We start from the raw sequence: 20,194 nt of genomic DNA, 5'->3' as shown, positions 1-20,194 counted from the left end.
TAAATTAGGATACATTCAGCCATAAAAATGTAAATACCATAAAACCAGGAGCCCTACTTGTAGGAGGTGCTTGGTGCTAGGGACCACCACAAGATGTCAACCGCAGAAATACAGGAGAACTTCACATGTGAAAAGTGACAGAGTGGGAATGTTGGTTTCAGTGTTTGCTGACTTTTGTCCTTACCTGTCCTCTCATCTGGTGGCTGTTGCATGCATCACTTTCTACGCTGAAAGCTTTCCATACCGTATGTTCTATGCTGGACGCTGTCCATGCGTCCACCATCTTTGCAGGAAACTGTTCCATGCATCCTCTGTCTCCGCAAGAAACTGTTCCATGCATCCACTGTTCGATATATCAAGCACCTCTGCAGGAAGCTGATCCATGCAAACACAGCCACTGCTGAATGCTGTTCCATATGTTACCATCTATGAGGGACTTTGTTCTGTGGATACACTGCTTGAGCATGAAACTGTTTTGCATCAATTGGAAATTATTCCAGTCACCCAGCACATCTGCACAGAGGGTAATCCTTGCTTCTGCTACAACCGTTCAGAGGCCTCTCACTGTATTGACTATGTTTATTTAAAGCCTTCTTTGCGTGTGTTAGACATGCCACCCTTGGCGTGGTTGCCCCTGTCTTTTTGCCTCTGCTTCCTGTATTTTTGACTGTGTGCTTCACTTGTTTTTTGATGGGTTTTGGTACTCTGGGAACTTTAGCACTGCTGACCAGTGCTAAAGTGCAAGTGCTCCCTGTGTAGATTGTATTGGTGATTGATTTATCCATTATGAAAGTCCCCAGTAAAGTACACTAGGGGTGTCCAGCGCCTGTAAATCAAATGCTACTAGTGGGACTGCAGTACTGATTGTGCCACCCACATGAGTAGCCCTGTAAACATGTCTCAGACCTGCCACTGCAGTGTCTGTGTTCAATTTTGCACTGCCAATTCAACCTGGCAAGTCTACCCACTTGCCAGGCCTAAACCTTCCCTTTTAGCACATGTAAGTCACCCCTAAGGCAGGCCCTAGGTAGCCCCATGGGAAGGGTGCATTGTATTTAAAAAGTAGGACATGTACTGGTGTGTTTTACATGTCCTGATAGTGAAATACTGCCAAATGTGGTTTTCATTGTTGCAAGGCCTATCTCTCCCATAGGTTAACATGGGCACTGCCTTCAAAATATGTTTTAAGTACAGTTTCCCATTGGGAGCAGATAGAGATGTGGAGCTTGGGGTCTCTGAACTCACAATTTAAAAATACATATTTGGGTAGTGTTGGTTTTTAGATTGTCTGTTTGAAAATGTAACTTTTAGAAAGTGGCCATTTTCTAGCTTAACCATTCTGTGCCTCTGCCTGCCTATGGAATCCACATCTGGGCCAGACTGACAGTTGGGCTGTTTGTGAATTCCTTCTAGACAGTGACACAAAGGGAGCTGAGGCGTGCCCTGCATATCCTGATACATCTCCTGGGCTAGAATGGGGAGGGAGGAGCTGACACCTGCACCTGAAAGGGCTGTGCCTGTCCTCACACAATGCAGTCTCCAACCCCCTCGTGTGCGTCGGGCCAGGCCTGCGCAAGGCAGGATCTTGTGAATAACAGAGACTTTCCTTTAAAATTTGCCTACTTCAAAGGCAGAAGTGAGTATAAGTAGTGGACCCAAAACCACAGACGTCTACAACACTTCTGGAGCAAGAGGAACCTCCACCAAGGAGAAGAGCTGGAGGAGGAGTACTGCTTCTTTGCTGGGTTGGCCTGCAGTTGCTGCTTCTGACTTAAAGAGGACAAAGACTGGACTTTGCTATAAATCCTGCTTGTGAAGTTTCTCCAAGGGCCTGGATTGAGCTTTCCTCCGGTTAAGAAATCTCAGGGACATCAAAGACTTCAGCTACCCTACTCTGGGTTCGCTTGCTCTGGACCCTAACTTGATAAGTGATGCCTAGTCCAGTTTCTGGGCCCTTGAGAGTGAAAACTGACCTAAAAACCAGAAGAATCAGGTGCACTGACTCCGGATGACTCCAGGACTAACGCCGCTGCCCGACTCCACAACACCATCTGAAACCGAAGCCGTGATCCCCGCTGGAGAGCGACGACCGCGACTGACACTGCAGGCTTAACGCCACAGCAACCCTGCTGATGCCCTGTCACTCCGTGAGTCCCGAGTGTCGTATCACCAACGTCCGTGAGACCCGACTCCGCCACAGCGCCTGTAGCGACCCCATGAGGTCACCCAACGTGTCTTGACCCACTGGATTCATCAACCCCACTAGATCCTCAGGAACTGACGCCTAACACCGACACCACATCACCTCCTCTGCTCTGCAGTAAGGAACAGCAACACCTCTGTGCACCGGCTTATTGCCTTGCTTACGAAAGGTACTGTACCTGGGGGTCCGTGTAACTCCGTGACCGGCACCGCCCTCCCCGCGAGTGGCCTTGGATTGTTGGGAACGACTCCATCAATAACTTGATAGCCAAAGTTGGAGCTATTGTGTTTCTAAGTGCGATGTTGAAGTTTAATCTTTGAAAATGTGTATCTTTGATTGTGTATGTTGGATTTTTGTCATTTTTGGTCTTGTTTTACTCAGATATATAGTGGTTATATTTCTAGATTGGTGTTAGTAACACAGTGAAAACACCACAAAATCACCTGTGTGTGTTTGTACCAATACTTTACACGTTGCCTCTGAGATAAGCCTGACTGCTTGTGCCAAGCTACCAAGGGGGTGAGCACGGGTTATCCTAAGTGTGTATCTCCCTTACCCTGACTAGAGTTGAGGGTCCCTGCTTGGACAGAGTGCAAACTGACTGCCAACCAGAGACCCAATTTCTAACATTGTTATTTACGAGTTTGTCTTATTTGAAGAATTAGTGATTCTAGACAAGGCTGACCCTTCCAGAGTTACACCCTGGAAGTAAAAGAAGGTTTCTCAAATCCTCTGCTCTTGGCCTCCTCCACTATGTTCTTGTTAATATCCTTCTCCATGTATGAGGTTCTCAGTGCAGCCTATCCATTGTTTTGTCACCGTCCTTTTTAGTCCTTTCAGTCTGTCAGTGCCATTCTGAACATATATTAGTGGCTCTTGTCACAGTACTCTGGCTGGCGCCTCGTCCTCCTGGTTTCTACTGGTTCACATCCTGCTTGAGACAGTATTGTACACAATACTACTCAGAGTTGGCCCTTGCTAGCAATTAGGTGGCTTTCTTAGTCTCAGTTCCCTGCTTTTTATTGGTTTGGATATAGGTTACTACTGAAAAAGGGATCGAAGTGAACACAAATTGAAAATTCCAATTTGCAGACATTGAACTGAAATTTATTTTCTTTTAATAAACGAGAAAGCCCAGAGAATGAGGTCACTCTGTACCCGTGATTCATTACTTCCTCTGGAGATTACAGTGACACAACTCTGTGGCTCAAAGTAGAGCAACCATGACGTGCAAAAATGAGGACATAATGCAGGCTTGGCTGGAGAGCTGTTTGTGGGCCCATCAAGGCACACAACTGCACAGACTGATCCAATAGACAAGTACAAAAGAGGGACCTAACTAGTGGTGTCCATGACACAAGTAATGAAAGAATGTGACCCGTGGTGGTGCAGTGTAGGAGTGAGATATTCTGGCCTCAGAAGCAGATGATGACAGCTGGGTGAAGCATTGGAGGTTAAAGGTGTGGACAGTGTTTGCCTCTTTTTCGATGTAGCTATTGCAGGGTTGCAGTTCCATTTATTCATTTGCAAACTCAAAAATGCAACTATCCAAATGTGGCAAGCCCAGCCATCATGTGCTCCAGTGAGTTTGCAACTTGGATAACTGCATAAAAATCCCTTTTTCTTGTATTTAGGGGATTCTTTATCAAGGCATTTGAGATGGGAAACTCGCCCTATTGAAAGGCGTTGGTTGATGTTTTCTGAACAGTAGACGTCTATAGACCCACCCGGCACTGCAGTTTTGTTCTTTAACTGTTAGATTCTAATAGTTTAATACTATCTTGGTGCTTGGGTGTACACCAGGAACAGAGAGCACTGGTAGTTGCAGATGGTGGGACTGGGCTTTCCATCAAGTTTGACCCAGAGGAACAGAGAAAGGCAGAAAAAGAAGCATAGGGAACTAAGCGGAAGAAACCGGGAATTAAAAGAAAGTGTCGGTATGAGATAAACAGACGGAAATTTTAGGATGGTCATTAAGACTGGACTGCTGTGATGTCCTTCGACCGTTCAATTGTGCAGCACCTTTGGCGGGCTCCCAAGAAACCCTTAGGGCCCCCACACCTTCTCTACATTAAGTGCGAGGCGTCACTGGCGCCGGCCACGTGAGCCGCTAGTGCAGGTACAATAAGCTACTAGTGGTGCTGCCCCTAGTGTACGAAAAGGGTACATACAAGTACTAAAACGGAGGCAAGCCGTGGAGGTACCGAGCACGCGAGATGAAAATGAGGTCCGTCCGGTCCTGCAACAAAGAGCCAGCCCGCGCCCCTGGGATGCGGAGGGGGCAGCCCGAGGGGCAGAGGTGAACAGGAAAGAGGCAGTTCATGTCAGCTGCTGCCACACGCCTCATGTACTCCATCATCCACATAAAAATTCAAGCTGTTTTCTGGCAGAAAAAAGCCCAGGCTGCCGAAATAGAAACTAAGCTCCACATCTAGACTGGCGAGGAATAACATTTATAAAAAAAGAGGAAAAAATGCCCAGTGCTTTTGGTTGGCTCCTGCCTCGCCCCGTTCGCAAAGTCACCGCGCAGAGGCCTGCAACCAGTCCTCTGACAGGGGCGCCCGCCCTCCCCGGCCCCCTGTGTAATTACACACTTGAGTGACCGGGCTCTGAAGGAAATTGAAGGCCTGAGCTGAGAACAGCTGCCATTTTCTCTCTCCATCAGGCCGGCGTGATTGCTTCAGAAATGAACAGCCCCTGCCCGCCGAGACTCCCGAATTCTCCCAGGAAATACAGGCGACGTGTTCGGCTAATGAGATTCCTGGGGCAGGCGTTACTCACAATCACCGCGGCACGGGGCGAAGGGAAGAAGGGTGCTCGCCTGGGCGGCGCCCCATCCCGCAAATGAGATTTTAGCGGACACCGGCGCCTCTCGTTATCGCCGTTAATCTTAGGCTGATCTTGGATCAGGATATATATATATATATATGTGTGTGTGTGTGTATATATATATATATATATATATATACACACACACACACACACACACACACACACACACACACACACATATACACATACATACACATATATTTATCACGGCATAGGCTTGTTAGACTGTAAAAAGGTATCTGTGCTGTGTAAAAAGCGATTTAGTCTTTTACACGTCAACATCCAAGGTGGCTGTCGCAGTTTCTCTTTACGGTTTATAAGGAAGGACGGGCGGCTTCACATTCGTTTGTTGACAGATATATAACACTTCATTTTTTGTAGTTTTTGGAGCAGGGCCCTGGTGGTGGCAGAGTGCTGTACATAGAAACCGTGGGAATGACAATGAGTCTCGCTTTAGAACTAAGGACCAGAAGTATAATTTTTCACCATAGCGATTACCTAATTGCGATTTTTAGCAAATAATTAAGTAATCACTATTGGAATGTATGAAACTCCAGGAGTTTCATACTGCGATTCGCAAGAGCTCTCAGATCGACCTACCTCATTAATATTCATGGGGTAGGTTGCAATTTGCGAGCCATTGCGAATGGCTCCAGTCCCAGGGATGGTGACCTGCTGGGCTAAGCATACCACCATGTCCGTGATTGCTTTTCAATAAAGCAATCTTTTTTTTAATTTTTTTTAATGCAGCTCGTTTTCCTTAAAGGAAAACGGGATGAGTTTAAAAATGAAAAGTTTTCTTTTCATTTTTTAAGAGTAGGCAGTGGTCCCTAGGACCACTGCCTGCTCATAAAAAACGATTTCGCATGCAGGACCTCTTCCCCTTTGCGAATGGGTTGGTAACTGTGATTGTTTTGCAACCGCATTCACAGTCACAAAACAGTCATACATACCTCTGCGATTCGGTATTAGGAAGGGATGCCCTTGACACGCCCCTTCCTAATACCGAATCGGTATGTAGTCGCAAATCCAATTTGAGATTCGGTAACAAGTTATCGAATTGCAAATTGGACTTGCTACATACCAAAACACATTTTTTGCAATCACGAAAATGTTTGATACATCTGGCCCCAAGATTCCAAAGGTACGCAGCATTTCTGTTTACACCATAGGAAGCATAAAACTTAACATACATATAAACGTAAAAGAGGGAAAGGGTGTTTCGTGTAATAGCAATGAAAGCTAATCATTCACAGAGCATAGTACTCGGGTAAGATACATAGTAATTATGAAAGACCAAATAGGCAATGCCCTCTTTATGTTTAATACACTGTAGGACGGGAGTTTAAGATTTGATATGATTACAGCGTTGCTGACAGACATTACACATATGTGTGTGTATGCACCTATGTGGTATTTGTACAGCACAAACATAGGTACTTGGTTTGGGAATGATGCCAACTTTAAGGTCCATGTAAAATACTCATTTGGAATGCAATAGGTCTCGCACATTTCGAACAACTTAACTGTCATCTTTTGACAACAGCGCCCACAAGCCAAAAAAAAAAAAGTGGAAACCAAGAAAAGACGACACAACAAAATAAAATAAAGTTAGCTTTAAAAAAAAAAAAAAAATTTGCAATTTTGTTTGTCCTGCTGGCCATGTTTTTGCCAGTCACAAGCCTTCTGTTTGCAGGGCACAGGAAGTTAGAACAAAATAGTACCCCGATCACGTCGGGAGCAGCGGATGGGCACTAATTAAGTTGAAATCTTGTGACTGGCTTTCAGTTTGTTGCATGATCTTGTTTTTTTTGCCTTTCATATTTTCCTCCTGTGTTTTTGAAACTTAGCAGCAAGAGCCCACCTAGGTCCTCATTCTTTCACTCAGATTGTTCTTTGATGGTATGTGATAGTTTCCGTTGGCCCTAGTTGTGCTGCCTTCCTGTGCATGGCAAATCCGGACAAGCAGTGAGAGACAATGGCACCAAATCTAGCCCAGGGTTACTCCATGTGCACCCTTCAATGCATGCAATGATTCTGCTGTTCGATGGCAGGAGATAGCAGACAGGCTGTTCCAGTGTTACTGCATGGGCAGCCTACGGTGCTGACCAGGTTCTGACCACTGATTACAGGAGACTGGAGTAAGCTGTCCAAGGGGTACTCCATGTTCACCCTCAAATACATCCTCATGGACCATAGTAGAATTCCTCATGTCCTATGCCCACTTGTTGCACTATGTGCCTATAGTTGATGTGTCCTGTAATGCTAAATATGTCATAGGGCTTTGAGATCACTTCCATTCAAATAAGTTAAGACTTCCTATCCCTACCTATGCACTCTTTAAGTAGGCAGGCCTAGATTCACTCTTGGTGCCTACCCATGGCCCACCTTGAGTTTGTGCTGTCTCTCAAGATGGATGGGTGGTATGTTCTCTGATGCTTTCCTGCCTGGCTATGTTAAAGATCTTACAAAAGTTGAGTGGCTGAGTTCCCTCTGCCCTCTTTCTCCTTGCATTTTTTTCCAGTGACTGTTCCTCAACAGTTGATCTAGCTGCTTCCTCGCTCGTTGCTTCCTTTTCTTTACATCTTACTCATTTCCCCATTTCATTTCATCTGACTCCTCTCTCCACCCCTCCCATTTTCAGTGTTTTTCCTCTGACACTTAACACTTTGATTCTGAAGGGACGTCGCCAACAAGATGGCCGACCAGTTGCACTGAGCACGAGCTCCCGGCCCGGTTTCATCATCCTCGCTGATCCTGCTGCCCTGATGAACTGTGTCACCTGTAGCCCCCCGCCCCGTGTGAGGGGGCATTGGACTGCTGCATTGGGACGCCTTCCGGCCCCTTGATAACCCCCTCAGACTGTGAAGCTGTAAATTGCAGCCCTGCACTGCCTGTGCAAAAAATGGCAGACGGGACGCACTGCAGGCTCAGAGTATAAGCGGCCCATGCAGACCGGAGTCAAGGGCCGGACGTTGCCTGCAGGGTAAGTGGACCTCTGGAAGAGCACTGCGAGTTGCACCTGACACCCGGTGGCCCACTGCTGAGACCAACGGTGAGCCAGAGGCCGACTGAGTTGATGCGCCGCACTGCAGCGGGGAAAATTAGGCCCTGCCTGCCATTGCGGTGAGTGGAGGGAACAGAGGCCTGTGGTGGGAACCCAGATCGCTCTTTGTGTGCCTGAGGGAGCGCTATGGGGGACATTGCTGTAGAGCCGGCCGCCCAACTTGAACCCTTGGGATGGCTACTGGTGGCCCTGCTTCCCTGCCCCGTGGCGCATTGAGCTCCATGTAAGCAGAGCGGTGCTGGTGGAGCAACTGGCGACCCCCATCTGAGTATTGCTTGCACCACCGGTGCCCCCGGAGTGCCGCTGTTGGTGTGTCCTGCCCCTCACCCTCACTATTGAGCGCGCACAGTTATGAGGAGCAGGGGTGCTGCTGACCGTGCTGTAGTGCCCCTGGCCATAAGTGAGAGACCTTGCAAATGAGCCCTGACATTGTGAGGGCACAGTGGATGCCCCCCCCCCCCCGGGACTCCTGGAAGAGCGACTTGAGGGTCTGTGAGGAGATGGTGCAGAAGGGCACTGACCGACTGTAGTGGAGTGGCTGATCTGCATCACAGAGGGCACCCTGGGGCCGCACTGTGATCGCCTGCACCCTGACCGGTGCTTGGAGTTCTGTGAAAACCTTCCTAAGCTGACCTGGAGTGCTATGGTGAATTTAGTACTGTCTCTACTAGGGACTCCACGTATTCCAATGTATGGAATTTGTGCATTTAGTAGCAAGTGGGTGGCAACTGATGACAGTACTATGCTCCTCAGTCCCCTTGGAGTGCTGGAAAAGTTGCAGTCCGGTTGGGCCATCTATCAATCTCGATATGGTCGCTGTGTACACACAGTGAAAGACCAGGACCCACATGAAAGGGAGGGACGGTTGAGAGCAACAACCCTCCACCCCCACCCACCACACCCAAACTGGCTGGAATGTTGTGTCTACAGACGGTGGGGGAGCTCTGGGCGCCTGTGGAGGTGGTGGTCTCTACCGTTGCCTCCCACTGAAGTGGTTCCCGGACTTGGCCATCTTACCTGAACTCCTTACGTGCCATGGCCAAGGACAGGCCAGCCAGAAGTATACACCAAACCAAAATGGATCAGTTTACTGGCTCGGGTGCTGGTGGAGGCCTGCAGACAAAACCTGGCAATCAGCCGCAGGACTCATGCGAACTGTCAGGAGCCCGAATTTTATCAGCTGTTGAGGCTTCAGGCCAAGCAGTGCAAGCAAAGGTCAAAGCTATGGCTGTGGATGTCAACTTGCTCAAATCAGATCGTCTTAAAGTGGCAGAGCGGTCCATCGCAATGGAGCAACAGGTGGCTACAATGCGGGATCAAATGGATGCTCTGAAAACCAAGATAACCGCGCTTGAGGCCCGATCGCATAAACTGGAGGCAAGGGCGGGTGGTGCGGAAATAAGATCCCACAGATGTATTTTGAGGGATTCCCTGAAGGGGCCAAAGGGAGCACCCCGCAGCATTGTCACAGGTCTTTGTTGTGGAAAGAGTGCATAGGTCGCTGGCCCCAGCGCCCACACCAAACTGTTATTGCTAAACTTCTTAATTACAAGAACAGAGATGCCATATTACAGGAGGTATGCAAACAAGGTGACCATCCTTTGAAAATAATACCATAGGCATCTTTTCGGACTAAACCAGAGCATTTAATCCCCAGCTGCAGACCTTCAGTGGTGTCAAACAAAAACTGAAAGCAATGGGACTTACATATATGTTGCTTTATCCTGCTAAATTGAAAGAGTTGCACGCTGGTTGCTCACACTTCTTTCTGACCCCAGAAGACACATGGGACTGGTTGAATCTCTGGGAAAATGAACGGATTCTGACTATGTCCTTGGGGAGTGCTTGCGGGGGCACCAGGGGGTGGGGGTGCGGTGGATCCGGCGACAGCGACACAGAGAAGCAGGTGAGAGCAACAATCCAGCCCTGGTGAAAATGTGGTGGTGTTTTTAGATGGCACCTTGAGCTTGGAGTAGCAGCGGCAGGAGAGAGGAGGAGGCCAGGGCACTAGTGGAGATGGTGACCTCAGGGACGTCCTCTCTTACCAGTTAGGTTTAGGGAGAAGCTGCCCTACCCCTTGACGCTGTAAATAGTTTGACTTAAATTATGGAACAGGGCATAATGATTGGCCAGTGCAGCTGTGGGAACTCTTTTTGATGCTGGAGAGGATTCCGGGAGTTGAGTAGACGATGGAGAAGGTACTGGGAGACACAGCTCACTTGTTCGCTCTTGCATAGGAGCGCATGCGGATCCGGACTCGTTACTAAAACTTTGCTGCTGCTCTCTTCTTCTCACTGTAGGCTACGGTACACTGGGGCCACATTGTAGAAGGGTTATGGCCTCGCCAAATGCCACTATATGTTTGTGTGTGTGTGTGTCAAATACCTTGTTGCGGTTGTACTGGTTTCAGGGTGAAGATGTGTGTGGACCAAGGTGTTCTTGGGGACTGGACTGTGGGATGTATCACCGGTTCAGTGGCCCAGAGTGCACTCTATACCTGGGATATTATTGCTGCTGGGGAGACACAAGTGGTGGTTTTTGTACACTGATGCCCTTTTAGTTTACTACATGGGTGGGATACATTCCAAAATGGCTTGGAAGATACTAGTTGAGTTCTGAGGTGTTTACGTGGTGAGGGTGATGGGAGGTTGAATACAGAGTTGGGGGGTGGAGGGGTTGTTTTTTAATACAGAAGATGGTGAATGGAAGTCGGAGATCTTGGATGTATGTGGACTGGTGGGTCCTGTTTGCTTGCATGAGGGGGGGATTAGGTGGTGAGAAGGGAGGTTGTGTGGAGAGGGATTAAAGGCCGTGCTGGATGTGATGTCTTGCACTGACTGAACTGACACGTTTACCCACCTGGAATGTGAGAGGATTGAATTAATTTGTAAAACGGTATAGAATGCACATTTACTCCAATCGCGTAGGAGTACACATTGCACTCCTACAGGAAAAGCATTTGCTGGATACTGAAGCCCAGAAACTACAGACAAAATGGAAGGGGCAGCTTTACTCGTCCACCTACTCCTCTTATGCTAGGAGGGTGTCTGTGTTGATTGCCCCAGGGGGTGCTGTTTCAGTTGAGGGGTCAGGTTGCGAACGAGGCAGTTTGATATGTGCTCCTTTATAGAAAACTGGATGGCCGGGAATTACGTATTCTGAACATCTATGCACTCAATACTGATGATGACGGGTTCTTCAGGGACCTGGAATCGGAACTTCTGCCTTATGTTGAAGTTCCCATTATTTGGGCGGGAGATTTTAATTGCGTTTAGACAGCTGTCTGGACAGATCCCAACCTAAACTGGGTACGAAACCTAGAATGGTAGTAAGACTACGGGATAATATGACCAGACTACAATCAGTCGAGGTGTGGAGGGACCTTCACCCCACGTCCTAAGAGTTTTCCTACTATACCCCTACGCATAGGACACATAGTTGTCTAGATCACTTATTATTGGCAAATGATGGCACTGCCCCCCTACTCCTGGAATGTGGGATACGGGCACACAGGCTGGCTATCCCCATGTGGTGTCTGCGCCATTGGGGGAGCCAGAATGCAAAGTAGATATGCTAGCAGCACTATGTTTTTTTTTGCTACCACCTGGAACACCGCTCAGATGCTCAGTGCAGAATGGGGTACCTTTAAGGTGTTCATAATGGGCGAGAGCCTCAGTAAGAACTAGGGCCCCAGGAAGAGACTGGAGCAGGAATTAATGCAAGGTGAAGATGCTCTTGCACGACTGCAGTGGTGTGTGGTAGGGCAGGCAGAGGGAAATGTGTAACGCTTGGAAGCGCACAGAGGAGTTAAGGCCATTTGGGGCAGGCTAGACTGTCATGTTTGGAGGGACCATAGACAGCAGCTACATCAGGAAGGGGACCGGTAGGGCGCATGCTGGCATGGTTGCTTAAATGTGAGAGGCCCCTGCCATTTATTCTCTCCCTTCGTAGACCAGACGGAGAGTTGGTTGTGGGGCAAGTGCCGATCAATTCTCTGCTACGGGATCATTTGGTAGGAGTGTATAGATCACCAACACATATAGCGATTTATGAGGGGAGATCCATTGTTAGTGAAATCACGGTCCCCAGACTGATGGAGGCCCAGGCCGAGGATCTGGATGGAGTCATAAAAGTGGAGGAGTTATAGGAGGCCCTTCTGGAGCTGAGGAAAATGCCCGGGCCCAGATGGCATCCAGGTAGAGTATTATCAGGCATAGTTTGCCTCTTTGCTCCCTCGTTTGCTAGAGACCCTCTGTGAGGCGCATGGGGTAGGCGCATTGCTGACCCACATTCTGGAAGCCCTAATAATTATGTTGCCGAAACCAGGCAGGGACCCTTCAGATCCCCGCTCTTATAGGCCTCTGTCGATGCTCAGTGTGGACATTAAATTACTTGCAAAGGTTCTGGCAATGAGGTTGGGCTGAGTGATCACCACCTGGTACATGGAGACAAATGTGGGTTTATGTCAGGGAGAGATACCCACATGAACCTACGAAGGCTCTTGTGATGCATGAAACCTGGGGCACAGAGCTGCGGGCTTCTGGGCTGGCTTCTTATCGTGAGTACGCCTGATATACACAGCCCCCAAGAGCTAGGGTGTGTACTGGCAAGTGGTCTCTGATTTGTTCCACATTGAGAGAGGTATGTGGCAGGGTTGCCCGCTGTCACCGCTCCTGTTTGCGCTCACCAGGGAACCACTGGTGATATATCTTAGGACCGAACTCCGGGATTGGGGTGTACGAGTGGGTACAGTGACGCATATTGTGTCAGTGTATGCTGTTGATACCCTAATATATGCTTCGGAACCGGAACAATCGGTGCTTCTCCTCATGCAGCTTATGGCCAGATTTGGGGAGGTCTCAGGCCTTCATGTCAATCAACACAAGACGGTATACTTCCCCTTGGAGGTCTTGGCTGGACACGCTGCATCTGACCTTCCTGTGGTGGACCTGAAGTGGGAGACCCAATCGTTTCGCTATCTGGGGATGGAGGTAACCCACAATCCTCAGTTACAATATGACCTGAACATGGGCAGGATGCTGGATGGCCTATCAGCCCTTGTCCAATTTTGGACTGAGTTGTCGCTCTCGGTCATGGCTAGGGTTGCCCTGAGTAATATGATTATGTTGCCCCGGTGCCTCTATACAATGCAAAATTCATTCTTTGTGCTGCTGCAGTCTGTGTTTCGACAATTCAATAAGTTATTGGGGTCCTTGGTGTGGGCAAGGAAAAGATGCAGGGTCACCCTTGCGGTTTTTAATTGAACCTGGACGAGGGTGGTCTGGGCCTCGGGACCTTCACTTATATTAGCTGGCAGGACTGCTCCAGTATGCTGGGTCTATGGTGCGAGGATAGTCCCAACTGGGAGAAAACATTATTGGAGGGCTCAGTGGCACTGGGCGAGCTCCCCAGGTTACTTACGTATGGTTCCAGACTCCCAATAGTTACCCCTTCTGCTGTTTCTCAGGTCACCAAGGCATGGGAGGGGCCAGTGATGAGGGTCCTGTGATGGGCACCCTATGCAAGGCTCCTCCCAATTTGGTGGTTGTGCCCATTTGTCCTTATAAGGGACTCTATCGATGCCTCAAGATGGGTGGAGGGCGGCTGTCAGAGCAGGAGATCTGTTTCAAAATGGCACCTTCACGTCCTTGGAAGAGTTCGAGACTCATTTTGGAATAGGTCATGGGCAATTGTCACAATACGCAAGTGTGTCACGTACGACTCGAGATTTAGACGACTTTCCTAAAGGAGCCTGATAAATCTCACATTCTACAGATGATGTTAGATTCCGGTTCGGCCAGGGTCCTACTTTCCTGCCTATATAAGGCTCTTAAGAAAGACAGACGGACAGATGTGTCACTAGTACAAAGTGCTTGGGATGCAGATTTAGAGGCACTTCTCACTGATCGGGAGTGGGGCCGAGCAAGGGCACAAGTGCAAGAGGTGGCAAGTAATGCTAGGCTTAGATTGGCACAATTGTGGTACCTACACACAGCATACCAGAGCATAGCTGATGCCACAGCGGCTACATAGGATTTATCTGACACACCCCGCAGAATGTGCTCGCTGTGGCATATCCCCGGTCACATTTGGTTATGTCACAAGGGACTGCAGGAGGTTACAGCCCTTCTGGACCGCGATCATAAGGGAGCTGGGCAGAATGGCAGCAGTAAAGGTGAAGTTGACGATATGCCATTGTCTATTAGGTCTACTGCCTCTCCCTAGGAAAGGCAGGAAATTGCAGTACAGATTTGCCCAAATGGGGCTCGTACTTCCTAGGCGTCGTGTTGGCATTTATTGGGCTAGCCGGACCCCTCCAACATGACAAAAATGGCAGACTGATTTCCTGGAATGGGCAGTGGCAGAAGAATGGTCTGAATGGACAAATATGCCAAGCGAGATCTGGAGCTCTGGGGAGCCATGAGTGACTGCCTGGAGGAGGAGGAGGAGGACACAGAGCTAACTGCTAGCTCGGCCCGAGCTCACCCAGAGACGGGGCAACTGTTGCACTTGAGATGCCTGTTGAGGTGGATGTGTCTGGAGGAATTGGGGGAGACGCCCAGGACCCCAATAATAGGGGCAAAAATCTGGGAATGCTGTAGATGAATGCCGGCATGTAGACGATAATAGCTGGAATAATGTGTGCGTGGCTCTCCTCCTCCTTCTGAGACACCAGCCCCGGTCTGCCACTGGTGGCATGGGTGAACCAATGTGCTGGTTGATGGAAAGACCGTTCTCCCGCTCCTCCCTCCCCCCACCTGAAGGGGCCACAGCCCTACGCTTTGGCCGCTCCACTGAGCGAGAGGCTACGGGATTTCCTGCTACAACGTATGGGAATCTGCATGACTAATGGAGGGAATTTGCTGTATTGTGTTGCCTTCTGTTGAGGCTTCTGTAATGCAAGGTATATTCACTTAAATGCAAATAAACACATTTTCAAAATGAAAAAAAACACGGTTTCCGCTGGCCCTTCCCTCCCTCACAGCATTGATGCCACTAACATTCCTTTTGTCTTCCCAGGCCTTCAAAACTTTCTCTACCAACACTTCTTTCTACACTTCGTGTCTTCTCCCTCATTCACTGTCCACTTCAGGGCCCCTGCTGCTCCCTTGTCTCTTTTCCTCTGGCCCTTCTTGCCTTTTCTGCTTCCTTTCTGCCTTTCCCACTCTTCCTCTGTCCATCCGTTCCTTTCAACTCTCCTGAGACCGTTTTCTCCATCTTCATCTCCTACCTCATTCCCTTTCAGCCCCTCCGTCACACTCTACCTCCTTTCCTCTGCACCTCTTTCACTCTCCATTTCCTTTCCTCTGACCTCTCCTCACTCGCCATCTTTCCTCTGCCCACTTTCTTCACTTTCCATTTCCTTTGCTCTAACCTCTCCGTCACTCTCCACGTGCTTTTTTTGCCCGCCTCCCCCTTGCATGTCCTTTCCGCTGCCCCCTAAAGCCCTCCGGCCCTTACCTTGGTATATGACCTAATGCAACCACTGTTTGTCTCATTCTTTTGTTAGGACCAGCTATGCGGCCGAGATCCCACCCTGACGGACGAGTTGCTGAACATCTTGACAGAGCTGACCCAGCTCAGTAAGACTACGAACGCCAAAGTGGCACTGAGAGCTCGTCAGGTAAATCTATAAATATAAATATAGTAAACTCCTTGTTGCTAAGGTGGCATCGGAAGCCAACTCTGATGCTGAGGATGAACTGTGTGCCAGATCAGTGTGCTGATGCCAATGTGACACTGCAAACCCATCAGATAAAGCAATGCAGATGTGCCATAATTAGCCCATTAAGTAAATCTACAGATGCCGTGCTAGCATTGGGCACTCACCAGGAACTCTACAATGGCAGCGCAGTGTGTGAAAGCAACCAGACGACTGATCCATGCTGGCATTGCCAACATGCCAGATAACTCAACCAATGTCGCTTTCACATTTGAGGGCCACCTAGGTGAGTCTATTGATGAGATATTGCCACTGGGAGCCAAATCTATTGATATGTTGGCTTTGGAAGCCCACCAGTAGAATCTGCTGATGCCTTCCACGTAGCCCCTCAGTTACCAACCGATTAGCCCGCGTGGTGGCTGCGAGGACTTAGGTGTCCAGTACAGGAGCCCGTGTTTAAACATGTAATCACAGGTTCAAATCTCCGAGGGACCAGTCAGCCTTTCATCCTTCCAGTGTCAATAAAACAAGCACCACTGAGTTGGATGACTGTGAAGATTTATTATCTGTGTCGGGAAACCACTTTAGCAGAGAGTATGTGCTTTGCAAATACACTGCTAAGTTCTGTTAATGCTATTGTAACGTTGTGAATTTGTAGTTCAATTCAGTCACGTATAGCTTGCAGTTGCAAGGACACGACCGTGTCCGCCTGTCATAGTGCTGTGCCTTCCAGTGCGTTCACCTCTAGGTGCTGTGACTGTCAGGCGGTTTGGATTCCCTTTGTGGTTATTCTGTCATTTACTTATTTAAAAATCTTAATTTAGCGCATACCTAACTTGTGTGCAACACTATAAAAAAGTTAGTAAAATCGTATGAAGACACAAATACCTGCTTCCCCCAAAATGATAATTAAAAAAGGTTGTCCTGTGAGCATTACAGCATATTAAAAGTATTAAAAGTGCTGGTGCGAGATACAACAGAAAAGAACTGTCCACACTTTAGCGCCCAGACTAGTGCAAGCATCTCCAGCAGAGCTCAGTGTTACAAAGAAACCATCCACCTAGGAACATCAGCAGCCCCTCCGAAGGGAAAACCTGGAAGATACTGAAGACAGAAGCGTCTTCAGCGTTGTCCTATATGTACTCAGACAGGGGCTAAATACAAAAAGCCGAAACCTGTTACAGTAATGAGAACAAAAAAACAGAAAAGGTCTCAATATCAGCCTTTGATTTTCTTGGTCAAATAACTCACAAAAGAAGCAGATGAGTCCTCAGGAGCTAATTGTGGCCTCAGGACAGTCTCAGTTCCTTACTCAGGGAAGTGGGCGCAATAATACAAAAGTCTCGTACACAAAGCATCAAGCCTCAGATTCTGAGTCGCCTCATAGAGGCGACAGTGTAGACAGTTGTGAAGAGGAGAGATCCGTCCCACCGTGGAGGGCCTGGGAGCAGTGTGATGGCTGTGTGGCCCGCCTTAGCCTGCATGCACAAATGTGTGCAAGAGCCAGTGTAAATGGCAAACATTCCTATGGTCAAGAAGGTCGCAACGTAACCCACTTTCTTTATTTTGATGTTTATACAGCAGAGTCCGAGCCACAGCCACTCACTCTACATGCCTGACAGTAAAATGCACAATAACCTATTACACAGCCAACAAGCTAGCACAACACGCACACGTACACCTAGCGAGGACTGAGGGAGAGGGACAGAGCAGAATGAAGGGTCTCCTGACATCTCCGTGGACTTGGACTTGAACAGATGTTTAAATACAGTATCCTGTAATCATGTGCAGTGTGTTGGTCTGTGTGATGTTTCTCTCAGTAGTGCGCTGTGTTTGGCTTCCTTCTATTTGAATGAGTTGTATTTGAAATGTCTGGCGAGTCGTTATGCGCAGTGTCTTCAGTGTATGGTGTGCCCTTATCTTTAGGATGCCTGCAAATTTGTCATGGCAGCAGGTGCAGAATGGCACAGGTGTATATTTGTTCTCAGTGTGTTTGCTGTGTCTGTCTGGAATATTTGCATGTTAGCTGTGTCTGTTATGTTGTACGTGCACTGCTTCGATCATCTAGTTAAGTTACAGGTGTTTGCAATACTCGTTTTGGCTCTGACAAGGCAGTGTGTGCCTTGCTTCTAGTTGGCTGGTCTATGCGCTTAGTGAGAGCGAGCTCAACCTTCTTGTACATTGACTTGCCTGTGTGTGCCCTAGCTGTGTATGTTCCACCTGTGGAAGTGTTCTGTTCGGGAGTGTGTTCCCATTCTGTAAGGATGTGCTGCGTGTGTATGTGCCTTGTCTGTGTGAGCTTTGTCTTGTGTGCGATGTCTATTAAGGTTTGCAGTGTCTTTGGGTACATTCTGTATCTCTTTGGTTTGTTACCCTGTTTGTGAACATAGCACGGTATTCCCAATATGCTGGTGTTTGCTTTTTGTTCAAATGCCCTGTCTGCAAGTGTGGTACATGTTCGTGAGCGTGTGCCGTGTCTCTGAGTGTTTCATGTCTGTGTATACTAGCCTGTGAGGGCGTACTATGTTTCTGTATGTCTGTGCCCTCTGTCCGAATGTGCCCTCTCTGAGTGATCTCTCTCTTTGTGCCCTCTCTAGGAGTTTGTGCTTTCTTAGTGTGCATCCAGTCCATGGGTGGCTGTCTTGTTTGTATGTGTTTTTTTTTCTCTACGTTTGTGCTCAATCATTGAGTATATGCTCTGCTTTTTCCAAGAGCTGTTACCTCTCTCTTTGTGCCCTATGTGTCCTTTGACCATTTTTTTTTTTTGGGGGGGGGGGGTGGGAGGGTGTGTGTGTGTGTGTATATCACTCAAACCACAGAGTTAACCAGCCCTAGCACTGTAGAATTATAATTAAGTTGTTTTGTTGGTACTTTTAGAACTCTGTCCCTTTTGCCAATTTCCATACACTGCCTTAAGGTCAATGGCCGAATTCTACCGATCATGCTTAGTAGAATCTATTCATGAAGAGTCATTCGTTTAATATGATACTGGGTTTTTTTTCTTGCAAATCCTTGCAGATTTCTTGGGTATTTCAGAGTTCCCCTTTCCTCTGTATTGTTCAGCGTTTACATGATTCCCATCGTCACACTCATTGCAGACGTCAGTCTGGTGTGTTACTCTTATGGAGATGATACCTAAATCTGTCCCCTTTGTCATTCAGTACAGACTTTCCAAGCTGACAAAGTGTCTTGATAGCATTGAATCTTGGATGAGGACAGATGGCTGCAGCTCCCTCCTGTCAACACAGAATTCATTTGGTTTGATGTGGGGCCTGGAAGATTCCTGACTTCTTTGTAGAAGTCTTGCCTATTTTTCATGATAAGTACATCACTTCCTTGCCCCAGTCAAGAGCTTCAGACTTCCTATGAGTCTGCCATGATCTCACACACTTCTGCATCAGAGTGTGCTGCTTCTGGCAGAGGAAATTGGTTAAAAGTGTGCTCCCTGATCTGTCTCAGAAATATGGAGTCATGAATTTAGGTATTGTGACACATTTTGGCTACTGCAAAGATTGTATTGTAATCGTATTTATATAGCGCTTACTACCCCTGATGAGGCGTCGATGCGCTTTTCGATGAGTAGCACGCTACTCCGGAACCCAACAAGAATTAGTGATGGATTAGTATTGTTAAATAATGAGTACAGTTTTAGTATTATTATGAGTTAATTTGAGCCGCGGATATGAGAGTTTGTTAGTTAGATTGACTGGAGTAATGGAGGGGTGAAGGGGGAAAGAAATCCAGAAGTGTTAATTGGGAGTATATCCTTCATTTACTCAACCCAAAGGCCAGATGCATTGCCTCCATTTTTCAAGAAAGCTCTTGCGAGAATTATTTATCCACTGGAACTTTGCAATCATATCTTCGTGGGCTGTGACTATTTGCAGTTCAGAAATAGTGTGGGACTTAAGAGGGACCAGTTTCCTACTCCACTACCTCCATCTCTTTAATCCTCGGTACTGGTAGGATAATGTTTCCCGCTGCCTCCCAAACACTGCGGTCTAGATATGGGACTATTCGGTGTTTCAGCTTACAACCTGGTTTGCAAATCCCAAAGACAGTTTCTTATGCAGGCCTGCTAATCTGGAACACTTCCCTGCCACTGCTTTTAGACAGTTTCAGTCTATATACTATTTCTAAACGTCTAAAATTCTCATTTTTTAACTATATCCTTGGCCTCAGATTGACAAGATGAAGAACCCTTAAAGCGAGTTGAGTCTGTATTGTGCAGCATAAAGTGTATTTACACATCACTCAACCTGAATACACCAGGAGCAACCCAAAGAGGGTATACATGAGGTCAACTTGAGGCAGCGTTTGAAGATCTGATTGGTTTCGTTTTGATTTAGAGAGGAAGCTTGTTCCTTAATAGAAGCCCCTCAACTGGAAATCCTTTGTGGCCACCATTATCTTGGAGAAACTAATGGCT

At 47.8% G+C, this 20,194-nt stretch overlaps 1 protein-coding gene across 5 annotated transcripts in view; it reads left to right on the top strand.

The window, feature by feature from the left end:
- ACACA (acetyl-CoA carboxylase alpha) overlaps positions 1-20,194 on the top strand; it is an 895,081-nt gene that overhangs the window by 261,039 nt on the left and 613,848 nt on the right. For all 5 annotated transcript variants that reach the window (XM_069226569.1, XM_069226573.1, XM_069226571.1 and 2 more), the window contains one exon: positions 15,613-15,726. In XM_069226569.1, coding sequence (XP_069082670.1) covers positions 15,613-15,726 — 114 coding nt within the window. The remainder of the gene's footprint in view (positions 1-15,612; positions 15,727-20,194) is intronic.

Source organism: Pleurodeles waltl, chromosome 3_2, assembly GCF_031143425.1.
Source record: "Pleurodeles waltl isolate 20211129_DDA chromosome 3_2, aPleWal1.hap1.20221129, whole genome shotgun sequence".
Taxonomy (NCBI): domain Eukaryota; kingdom Metazoa; phylum Chordata; class Amphibia; order Caudata; family Salamandridae; genus Pleurodeles; species Pleurodeles waltl.
Note: the sequence above shows the minus strand (reverse complement) of the source record. Positions and strands in the feature narration are given on the sequence as shown.